This window comes from Hyperolius riggenbachi, chromosome 1, assembly GCF_040937935.1.
Source record: "Hyperolius riggenbachi isolate aHypRig1 chromosome 1, aHypRig1.pri, whole genome shotgun sequence".
NCBI lineage: Eukaryota > Metazoa > Chordata > Amphibia > Anura > Hyperoliidae > Hyperolius > Hyperolius riggenbachi.
The window spans coordinates 322,369,256-322,381,756 of NC_090646.1; the positions used below are offsets into that span (position 1 = coordinate 322,369,256).

Consider the following 12,501-nt stretch of genomic DNA (forward strand, 5'->3'; position numbering starts at 1 on the left):
CAGGGAGCCCCTTTAGGAAGTGAGTGACAGGGAGCCCCTTTAGGCAGTGAGTGAGTTTGGGGCGTAACTAGGCCCCACCGGGCCCCCCTGCAGATTTTCTGAGCGGGCCCCCCCCCGGGGCCCGCTCGCGGCCGTTTTGTGGGTGCTGGAGGGGTGGCAGCATGAGGGGAAAGCCTTGCCCACAGTCGGCGGGGAGAGGGGTAGTTCCCCCCTCTCCCTCACCTCGGGGCTCTCCCCTCTGCGCTCCCCTCCAGCTCGTAAGTGTCTGTGGGGCTGTGGTGGGCAGCGAGCGGCGGGCAGATACATACCTGCTTCCGTGCGTTCCATCGGAGACTTCTCCCTCTAGCGGCTGACGTCACTTCCGGAAGTGACGTCAGCTGCTAGAGGGAGAAGTCTCCGATGGAACGCACGGAAGCAGGTATGTATCTGCCCGCCGCTCGCTGCCCACCACAGCCCCACAGACACTTACGAGCTGGAGGGGAGCGCAGAAGGGGGAGACCCGAGGTGAGGGAGAGGGGGGAACTACCCCTCTCCCCGCCGACTGTGGGCAAGGCTTTCCCCTCATGCTGCCACCCCTCCAGCACCCACAAAACGGCCCCGAGCGGGCCCCAGGGGGGGGGTGGCCGGGCCCCCCCGCGGGCGCAGGGGCTGCAGGGCCTATTCCTACGCCCCTGGAGTGAGTGCCAGGGAGCCCCTTGAGGGAGTGAGTGAGTGCCAGGGAGCCCCTTTAGGGAGTGAGTGAGTGAGAGGGGGGCCCTTTAGGGAGTGAGTGCCAGGGAGCCCCTTTAGGAAGTGAGTGAGTGCCAGGGAGCCCCTTTAGGAAGTGAGTGAGTGCCAGGGAGCCCCTTTAGGAAGTGAGTGAGTGACAGGGAGGCCCCTTTAGGCAGTGAGTGAGTGCCAGGGAGCCCCTTGAGGGAGTGAGTGCCAGGGAGCCCCTTTAGGGAGTGAGTGAGTGAGAGGGGGGCCCTTTAGGGAGTGAGTGCCAGGGAGCCCCTTTAGGAAGTGAGTGAGTGCCAGGGAGCCCCTTTAGGAAGTGAGTGAGTGACAGGGAGTCCCCTTTAGGTAGTGAGTGAGTGACAGTGAGGCCCTTTAGGCAGTGAGTGAGTGCCAGGGAGCCCCTTTAGGCAGTGAGTGAGTGCCAGGGAGCCCCTTTAGGCAGTGAGTGAGTGCCAGGGAGCCCCTTTAGGAAGTGAGTGAGTGCCAGGGAGCCCCTTTAGGAAGTGAGTGAGTGACAGGGAGCCCCTTTAGGGAGTGAGTGCCAGGGAGCCCCTTTAGGGAGTGAGTGAGTGACAGGGAGCCCCTTTAGGGAGTGAGTGAGTGACAGGGAGGCCCTTTAGGTAGTGAGTGAGTGCCAGGGATCCCCTTTAGGGAGTGAGTGAGTGCCAGGGAGGCCCTTTAGGGAGTGAGTGAGTGATAGGGAGGCCCCCCTCTAGCCACCTCCGCTCCCCCCCCTTACCTCGCATCAGACCTCATGATCAGCGGCGACCCGACCAGTACCAGCGGGCGCCGGACGCACCTGCTCGATATGCGGAAGTGATGTCACTTCCGCATATCAGTGCGGGCGCTGGGTCCTAGCGCCCGCACGATTGGTCGCCGGCTCGCCGCCTGATCCTGAGGTCTGAGTGACGCGGCGGCGGCTGACAGAGGGGGCTGCCGGGCGGAGATCCGTGGCACCCCAGGACAGATTGGGGGCACGTGCCCCCCCAAAATAGGGCTAGCGACGCCCCTGCTGCCATTGATCTTTATTAAATTAGTCACTAAATAACTTAGTAAACACAGAGAAAGTTTGGATCAGCACCCATCAAATATGAGAGAAGTGTGTGCCCAAGCTTGTAGCATTCCACACCACTGGAGCCGTTAATTCAGTAAATCCACTTAGAGCAGGCACCAACGATGAAAGTAATCATCTCTTTATTAATCACATCAGTTTAAAAGCAGCAGTATAACAATGACAGACTGCTGTTTCGAGCCACCATGCTCTTTATCAAGTTGCCAAAACTGCAATACACATATTAACCTTCCACCACTCCTTATATACCGTATCAGCACCAATCAGTGGTCAGCGTTTGAATCATCCAATCACAGTGTATCAACAGTATGGAGGACCTGATGGGGAACTGTGTAGTATACAAAATTCACACCCCCTAGGCAAAACCACTCCCACTGTCTATATGTATTCAAAAATAAAAGTACTTTGGAATCTCACCTACTAGAAACAAACAGTTGTCCTAACTCTCCGCATGATGTTGCGGATTGGTCGGCGTCTGGATGCGTCATGACGTACGCATCGTTCATTTGCTAAGACGCATACTGATGCGGATTGGTCGCCGTCTTACTAGGGGAGGTTTTTTATTGGCTGGCATCTTGAACAGCTGATTGGCTGGCTGCGGCGAAAGCGGCGTTTTGGCTTTTTTGGTTACACTGTAATGCGGAGGCTCTTCCTGTGCACGGCGGGAACGGTGGAGAGTTAGGACAACTGTTTGTTTCTAGTAGGTGAGATTCCAAAGTACTTTTATTTTTGAATACATATAGACAGTGGGAGTGGTTTTGCCTAGGGGGTGTGAATTTTGTATATTACACAGTTCCCCATCAGGTCCTCCATACTGTTGATACACTGTGATTGGATGATTCAAACGCTGACCACTGATTGGTGCTGATACGGTATATAAGGGGTGGTGGAAGGTTAATATGTGTATTGCAGTTTTGGCAACTTGATAACGAGCATGGTGGCTCGAAACAGCGGTCTGTCGTTGTTATACTGCTGCTTTTAAACAGATGTGATTAATAAAGAGACGATTACTTTCATCGTTGGTGCCTGCTCCAAGTGGATTTACTCACTAAATAACTTAAAAGCATAGAGAATACTGTTAGATTGGAACACTACCAGGTTAACTACAATTTAAAAAAGGAAGAAAGAGAGGCTTTGAGGAATCTTGAGAATAACAACAGTGTAGTAATATGTTCTGCTTGTAATAGGGGGCAGTGGCGAAGCAGGTTCCTTTAGTGCACGGCGCTCAGTGGCGAGCGCCGAAGCTGGGTTACCCTCAAAGCACTAATGCTATGATGTGTGCCCCTCTCAAGAGTAATTCGGGGATCGCCTGACCCCAAATTACATCTTGTAGCAACTCGGAGAGGGAATAGTATTTAACACTGCGGGGGAGTTTAGCGACAACAGAGCAAGACGTCGTTCAGCTTGCCCTGCACCCAACTCACTGGAGGCCAAACAATATTTATGCGGCTGTGGTACTTTTTGATATGGAGTACTATAAACAGATTGTTGAAATTGTTATGTTCAGCCACTTTAGCAGAAACCAGAAATGTGTGCCATTGCAAATTTAGCTATTACAGTTTGAAACTTTTTGTGACCTAAAAGTTAAAACATTTTAAATATTACAACTCAATGTTCCACGTTGCCAACGACTCCACTTTAGAGCCACATCATCCTTCCAGGCCAACCGAAAAGAACACCAGTCCTCAAATAAGCCTGAAAGAGAGAAGGCAAACTTTACTGAAAAAACAATGCTTGCAAACAAAGTACCTACATTTTTCCACTAAATCAATTTACAGCAGAGGTCAGGTGCCGTTATAATCCAATCTAATACTATGCTCTTCACTTAAACTCCAAGCCCCTACATGAACAGGTGACAAAAAGTTGAGCAGTCACGCCATCCTTCCAGCATGAATAAAAAGGCGCCAGTCCTCAAATAGGCCTGAAAGAGAGGACACAAATAGTCATTACTGAAAGAACAGTGCTTACAAACGAAAAGTGCCTGAATGTTCCACTAAGGCAATTTACAGCAGAGGTCAGCTGCTTCTATAACCCAATCTAATACCACGCTCTTCACATAAACACCACGCCCCCACGTGAACAGGAGGTGACAATTTAAAGGTGGCTATACACTGGTCAATTTGCCATCGACCAACAGATAGATCCCTCTCTGATCAGAGAGGAATCGTATGGCTGCCTTTACTGCAAACAGATTGTGAATCGATTTCAGCATGAAATCGATTCACCATCTGTGAAGCTGCCGCTGCCGCCGCCCCCCCTGCATACATTACCTGATCCGGCCGGAGCAAGGGCTCCAGGGCTGCAGCTTCACTGTACTTCCTGTCCGGGGAAGTTTAAACAGTAGAGGGCGCTCTACTGTTTAAGCTTCCTGTCGGGACAGGAAGAAGTGAAGCCTGCCGGAGCCCAGCGGTGAAGGAGCAGCAGTGACAGCGGGGATACGAGCCGGCCGGATCAGGTAATGTATTGCCGCTAGCGTTGGTCGTCGGACATTCGAACGCTGCTATTGACACACTCCCGACCCGCCGGCGATCGAGTGAAATCTTCAGCACGGACAGATCGACGAGAACGTTTGATTGCGGACGGAAATTGATCGTTCGGTCAGCGTTTGAGCAACGTTTTCACAGCAGATTCGATCACAGTGATCGAATCTGCTGTATATCGGCGGGAAAATTGTTAAGTGTATGGGCACCTTTAGAGGTAATCATATCTTGTGAGTCAGGCATCCATATTATCTTTTCTTCATACAATTTTTTAAATATCTGTTCAATTTCAGAATTGCGATCAATTTTTCTGACTGATTGTAACATTTCAAAAATATGACCAATGTACCACACATGTTAAATTTTTCCCCAATTATGATAAAAATGATTGGAAACTCTGAAAAAATTGCTAGGGTGTGTATATTAATAAATTGACCATCTAACACGCACCATACAATTTTTAGAAATATAGAAGAAAAATATCTGGTATTCCGAATCGATTAAAATCGAAGAAAACAGGAAATCCGATCGGATTTTTCAGTCGAATGAAAAAAAAAAGCTTTCGATTCTTTCGGGAGATCCGATCGTTTTTATCGAATTGCTGTAAAATCGGATCATTTTATTGTATTGTGTGTGGCCACATTTAGACAGATAGCATCCCGCTGCATCAACGGAGGCAACAGGAATTTTTCCTTGTAAAAATGTAAATAAACAGCCACACTAGGTGAAGCCTGAAAAAATGAGTATTTACCTGCCTAAACACTTGAAATACCAGCCACACTAGAGGAGGCCTGAAAAACTGAGCAAAAATATGCCTCTTCCACCCATCTGGCCCGCCCTATACTGTTACCGCCTCTCAGATCTCGCTGCTGAGGACTGTAGTGAAGTGGCGCAGGCAAGGCCAGACGAGTGAAAGAGGCATGATTCATGGGCACAGCACAATCTATTCTTCCATACCACTCTGATAAACATGGAGACAGGCAGATCTGATCAATCCACTTTAAGACAGGTAGAGCTGACCAATCCGCCTACGGAGAGGGAGAGTTGATCCAATCCAACCAGTCAATCACCTTTATACTGTTATAGAATGGGTACCACATACAGAACAGCACCAGTATCTGTTCATACATAGCACCAGTATGTGATTTTTTAAAATTTTTATTTGGTGTGCGTTGGAAGAGGGTCAGTATGGCCAATTTATCCCAAACTCTGTATTTTAACTGGAAAAGTTGGGGGGGGGGGGGTCATCTTATACTCCCAGTCGTCTTATATGCCAGAATATGTAGTATTTATTTATATTTTTACCACACACTGACTATCTAATATGACTGAAAGTTATGCACAGTTAGGTTACCCGGGTGACGCTGTGTTGGGACCAGTGACAATTAATCACTTTTGCACAGTGACAACAGGCTAGAATGCAGCCAAAACGTCGTGTTTTTTATCACTATGGTACAATAAAATAGCATAGCTCCCAACTGTCTCTCTTTTGGAAGGACAGTCCCTCTTTGGGAGCCCTGTCCCTCTGTCCCTCTTTCCTCCTCATTTGTCCCTCTTTTGGGACTTCGTCCCTCTTTCTATGTAAATATATATATTTCTCTACTAAAAATGTGTTTGATTGACTCTAAACTTTATTCCCATTCTTTGAATTGTTATATTACTAATTTTAAACTGTTAATATGAAAGAAAATGAACCAGGATAGAAAGGAACAGTGTGGTTTGAATTATAAAACAACATAATTTTCTTATGAAATCTTTATGGTATGTGGGACTAGGGGTGTGCCGGGGCATGGTTAGGGGTATGGTTAAGTATCCCTCTTTCTCATCTCAAAAAATTGGGAGGTATGAAATAGTGCTATAATTGCATTTATCCAGGTGGAGACCCAGTCACTTTTTCATTGTTGCTGCTGATTCGTACACCTTGAAATCTGGGTGTAGACTGGTTGAATCCCTGGTATGTTATATTGCAGCAGTTGAGCTCCTTGGACTGCCCTTTTTCACTGTATCTGCAGCAGCAGTTCCTCACCCTACAATGACTACAGGCAAAGTGAAAATGGCTGACGGGATTCTGCTCAGGCAAGCTGATGAACGGCGATTGTGCTTATTGGGTGGGGCTGGGGAAGACCCAGCTGTCATGGTACACATTGGCACCAATGACAAAGTTAGTGGGAGATGGAAGGTCCTCAAAAAGGATTTTCAGGTACTTGGAGATAAACTTAAAGCAAGGACCTCCAAGGTGGTGTTCTCTGAAATACTGCCAGTGCCACGCGCTACATCTGAGAGACAGAGGGAGCTTAGGGAGTTAAATAAGTGGCTGAGAAATTGGGGTAGGAAGGAAGGGTTTGGGTTCCTGGAGAACTGGGCAGACTTTGCAGTCGGCTACAGGTTCTACAGCAGGGATGGGCTGCACCTTAATGGGGAGGGTGCAGCTGCATTGGGGGAGAAGATGGCTAAACGGTTGGAGGAGATTTTAAACTAGGATCTGGGGGGAGGCGGGAGGATAAAGTCTCAATACGTAGACAAGATAAGGTAAAAAGACAGTGGGAGACTAACATTATGGGGGGTGGAGAGGGGGGTTAGGACAGTGTAAAGATTAAAGAGGTTGGTAAAACTTCAAGTAGCCCATTTCGTGTAAACAAAATTGGTAAATGTGTTGGTAAAAATATAAAGTGCATGGTAACCAATGCTCGGAGCCTTGCAAATAAAATAGACGAACTAGAGTTCATTCTGAATGACAAAGGCTATGACATTGTGGAATAACCGAGACATGGATCGATGAAAGCCATGACTGGATAGCTAATTTAAAAGAATACAATGTGTTTAGGAGGGATAGAACAGGGAAAAAAGGTGGAGGGGTTTGTCTCTTTGTTAAGAATTCTTTTACAGCTGTCCTCAACGATGAGATGGAGGAAGATTGCGAAGATGTGAAGTCCGTTTGGGTAAATATTCATGGTGGAAATAAAAGTTGCCAATTGCTTATTGGGGTATGCTACAGACCACCTCTTATTAATGAAGCTGCAGAACTGCGATTACTACAGCAGATTGAAAAAGCTGCAAGTAAAAATGAGGTCATAATTATGGGCGACTTCAACTTTCCAGACATTGACTGGGGTATTGAGGCTACCCATTCTGGTAAAAGCAGCAGATTTCTGGCAGCACTACAGGACAATTACTTGACTCAAATGGTAACGGAACCAACTAGGGGGAATGCGTTACTGGATTTGATCATTTCTAATAGACCAGATAATGTATCTAATGTGCAGGTTCAAGAACATTTGGGAAATAGTGATCACAACATGATAACGTTTGATCTGGTGACTGATAGGCCACGGGGCAGCGGGACCACTAAAACTATGAATTTTAGAAAAGCAAAGTTCAATCAAATTAGGCAGGCACTAAGTTTGGTGAACTGGGATAATGTACTACAAGGGAAGGACACTGAAGGGAAATGGCAAGCTTTTAAACGTATTCTCAATCAATATTGTAGTATGTATATCCTATATGGAAACAAAATGTCTAGGAATAAAAAAAGGCCTCTATGGATGAATAGAAAGGTTAGGGATAAAATGAAGAGGAAAAAGAATGCCTATAAGGTCCTACAACAGGAGGGGACTGAGGCTGCACTAAGCAATTATAAGGAGTGCAATAAAAATTGTAAAAAAGAAATTAGACTGGCAAAGATCGAAGCTGAAAATCAAATCGCTAGGGATGTCAAATCTAACCCAAAAAAGTTTTACAAGTACATCAACTCTAAAAAAATTAAGCCATTTTAGCCAAATTTGCACAGCTAGACTTGAAAGGGTTAAGCTTGGTGTAGAGCACGCATACATTTTCTTGTGATTGAGCTAAAAAAAGAAAGGTTGACTGTATAGGAATCCTAAAGGATGAGGGTGGGAACTCAATGGTGGACGACCAAGGTAAGGCAGAGTTATTAAATGCTTTCTTTGCTTCTGTCTTCACAAAGGGAACAGCACTGTTGCAAATTACAGAGGCAGAAGAGTCTCAATCTTCTAACTGTAATATTAAATACTTAACGCAGGAAGAAGTAAAGGCAAGACTAAATTAATTAAAAATAGACAAGGCACCTGGCCCGGATGGCATGCATCCTCGGGTCCTAAGAGAATTAAGTTCAGTTATAGCTAAGCCCCTTTATCTTATCTTTTGTGACTCTCTTGCAACTAGCAGAGTCCCAGTGGATTGGCGTACAGACCACGTTTTCCCATTATTTAAGAAGGGCAAAAAATCGGATCCAGGAAATTATAGACCTGTAAGCTTAACATCAGTTGTATGCAAACTATTTGAGGGGTTACTAAGAGATACTATACATGACTTCATAGTAGAAAATAATCTTATTTCTCAGCATCAACATGGGTTTACTAAAGACAGGCCCTGTTTGACTAACATGCTCAGCTTTTATGAGGTAGTGAATGCTAATATGGATATTGGGAATGCTGTAGATGTGATATACTTGGACTTTGCAAAGGCCTTCGACACTGTTCCCCACAGAAGTCTGGTGCAAAAGTTGAGGATGCAAGGACTGGGGAAGAGTTTGTGTGCATGGATAGGGAACTGGCTAATGGACAGAAAACAAAGAGTTGTGGTCAATGGATCGTACTCAAAATGGGAGACTGTTAGCAGTGGGGTCCCACAGGGGTCTGTACTGGGTCCAGTGCTCTTCAATTTATTTATTAATGACCTAGTAGATGCAGTAGTGAGCAATGTTGCTATTTTTGCAGATGATACAAAATTGTGCAGAATCATCAACTCTCAGGAAGATAGTGTCATATTGCAACAGGATCTGGATAGGATGGCTATATGGGCACATACATGGCAGATGAAATTCAATGTTGACAAATGTAAAGTCATGCATTTTGGTCGTACCAATGGTCTAGCACCATACAAAATAAATGGGATACAGTTGGGAACATCAAACTTGGAGAAGGACTTAGGAGTACTCATCGACAACAAGTTAAATAATCGTACTCAATGCCAAGCCGCTGCAGCTAAAGCGAACAAAATTTTGGGATGCATTAAAAGGGAAATAAAAACTCGAGATGCTAGCATAATATTGCCCCTGTTTAACTCTCTAGTAAGGCCACATCTGGAATATGGAATTCAGTTCTGGGCACCACATTACAAAATAGATTTTGCAGTTTTAGAGCAGGTGCAGCGACGAGCTACAAAATTGATACGTGGGATGGAAGGTCTCGCTTACCAAGAAAGGTTAGATAAACTGGGTTTATTTAGTCTAGAGAAAAGACGCCTTAGAGGAGATCTAATTAACATGTATAAATACATCAGAGGGCAATATAATAGCTTGGCGGATGAGCTTTTTGTCCCTAGGCCTTCTCAAAGGACTAGAGGACATGAGCTGCGCATGGAGGAAAAACGTTTTAGCCATTTATTTAGGAAAGGGTTCTTTACAGTAAGAGTGATTAAGATGTGGACTGCATTGCCACAGGAAGTCGTTATGGCAAACTCTATACCTGCATTTAAAGGGGGCTTAGATGCTTTCCTTGCGTTGAAAGACATCCATGGCTACAATTACTAGGTTATGCCTAATGATGTTGATCCAGGGATTTTATCTGATTGCCATCTGGAGTCAGGAAGGAATTTTTCCCTTTTGGGGCTAATTGGACCATGCCTTGTGGGTTTTTTCGCCTTCCTCTGGATCAACAGGGGTATGTGGGGGACGGGCTGGAGTTGTACTTTGTACTGGTTGAACTCGATGGACGTATGTCTTTTTTCAACCAAAATAACTATGTAACTATGTGCTATGGGAATTGTTCGTTTATCACTAATATCATGTAACACAATTTTCATTTCTGGTTAGCTGGCACGCAAATTATTTAGTGTTGTTCAAGCAATATAATATTGTACCTTGAGTTCATTTTCTGATCTGTGCTTTATTTCTTCAAAAGCAGTATCATAACCCAGGTATTCTCACCTGTTCATTTGCAGATACATGGGCAGATATGATGAGCCAAAACAACAATTCAGAAATAAAGTCTCAAATGACAGATATGCCTATCACTGTCAAGGATCTTCTTCTATCTGGTAGTTTTGACCTGGTAAGAGCAAAAGTTGTATTATTTAAAGTGGAAATACGGGTCCTTCTCAAAAAATTAGCATATTGTGATAAAGTTCATTATTTTCTGTAATGTACTGATAAACATTAGACTTTCATATATTTTAGATTCATTACACACAACTGAAGTAGTTCAAGCCTTTTATTGTTTTAATATTGATGATTTTGGCATACAGCTCATGAAAACCCAAAATTCCTATCTCAAAAAATTAGCATATTTCATCCGACCAATAAAAGAAAAGTGTTTTTAAAACAAAAAAAGTCAACCTTCAAATAATTATGTTCAGTTATGCACTCAATACTTGGTCGGGAATCCTTTTGCAGAAATGACTGCTTCAATGCGGCTTGGCATGGTGGCAATCAGCCTGTGGCACCGCTCAGGTGTTATGGAGGCCCAGGATGCTTCGATAGTGGCCTTAAGCTCATCCAGAGTGTTGGTTCTTGCGTCTCTTAACTTTCTCTTCACAATATCCCACAGATTCTCTATGGGGTTCAGGTCAGGAGAGTTGGCAGGCCAATTGAGCACAGTAATACCATGGTCAGTAAACCATTTACCAGTGGTTTTGGCACTGTGAGCAGGTGCCAGGTTGTGCTGAAAAATGAAATCTTCATCTCCATAAAGCTTTTCAGCAGATGGAAGCATGAAGTGCTCCAAAATCTCCTCATAGCTAGCTGCCTTGACCCTGCCCTTGATAAAACACAGTGGACCAACACCAGCAGCTGACATGGCACCCCAGACCATCACTGACTGTGGGTACTTGACACTGAACTTCAGGTATTTTGGCATTTCCTTTTCCCCAGTCTTCCTCCAGACTCTGGCACCTTGATTTCCGAATGACATGCAAAAGTTGCTTTCATCCGAAAAAAGTACTTTGGACCACTGAGCAACAGTTCAGTGCTGCTTCTCTGTAGCCCAGGTCAGGCGCTTCTGCCACTGTTTCTGGTTCAAAAGTGGCTTGATCTGGGGAATGCGGCACCTGTAGCCCATTTCCTGCACACGCCTGTACAAGGTGGCTCTGGATGTTTCTACCCCAGACTCAGTCCACTGCTTCCGCAGGTCCCCCAAGGTCTGGAATCAGTCCTTCTCCACAATCTTCCTCAGGGTCCGGTCACCTCTTCTCATTGTGCAGCGTTTTCTGACACACTTTTTCCTTCCCACAGACTTCCCACTGAGGTGCCTTGATACAGCACTCTGGGAACAGCCTATTCGTTCAGAAATTTCTTTCTGTGTCTTACTCTCTTGCTTGAGGGTGTCAATGATGGCCTTCTGGACAGCAGTCAGGTCGGCAGTTTTACCCATGATTGCGGTTTTGAGTAATGAACCAGGCTGGGAGTTTTTAAAAGCCTCAGTAATCTTTTGCAGGTGTTTAGAGTTAATTCGTTGATTCAGATGATTAGGTTAATAGCTCGTTTAGAGAACCTTTTCATGATATGCTAATTTTTTGAGATAGGAATTTTGGGTTTTCATGAGCTGTATGCCAAAATCATCAATGTTAAAACAATAAAAGGTCTAATGTTTATTAGTACATTACAGAAAATAATGAACTTTATCACAATATGCAAATTTTCTGAGAAGGACCTGTATTATCTATTTAAAAAGCAGCTGCAGCTAAAGCAAATAAAATGTTGGGGTGCATTAAAGGGATACTGTAGGGGGGTGGGGGGGGGGGGTCGGGGGAAAATGAGTTGAACTTACCCGGGGCTTCTAATGGTCTCCCGCAGGCATCCTGTGCCCGTGCAGCCACTCACCGATGCTCCGGCCCCACCTCTGGGTCTCTTCTGGAATTTCAGACTTTAAAGTCTGAAAACCACTGCGCCTGCGTTGTCGTATCCTCACTACCGCTGATGGCACCAGGAGCGTACTGCGCAGGACTAGTATGGTCTGTGCCTGCGCCGTGCGCTCCTGAGGATATCAGGGTAAGCGAGGACATGGCAACGCAGGCGCAGTGGTTTTCAGACTTTAAAGTCTGAAATTCCAGAAGTGACCCAGGGCGGGGCCGGAGCATCGGTGAGTGGCTGCACGGGCACAGGATGCCTGCGGGGGACCATTAGAAGCCCCGGGTAACTTCAACTCATTTTCCCCCGACCCCCCTATAGTATCCCTTTAAAAGGGAAATACAAATTTGGAATGCTAGCATAATACT

At 45.5% G+C, this 12,501-nt stretch overlaps 1 protein-coding gene across 4 annotated transcripts in view; it reads left to right on the top strand.

Annotated features, from left to right (window-relative positions):
• Positions 1-12,501, top strand: part of LOC137509743 (cyclic AMP-responsive element-binding protein 3-like protein 3) — a 638,953-nt gene that overhangs the window by 102,708 nt on the left and 523,744 nt on the right. For all 4 annotated transcript variants that reach the window (XM_068233855.1, XM_068233853.1, XM_068233852.1 and 1 more), the window contains one exon: positions 10,231-10,340. In XM_068233855.1, coding sequence (XP_068089956.1) covers positions 10,231-10,340 — 110 coding nt within the window. The remainder of the gene's footprint in view (positions 1-10,230; positions 10,341-12,501) is intronic.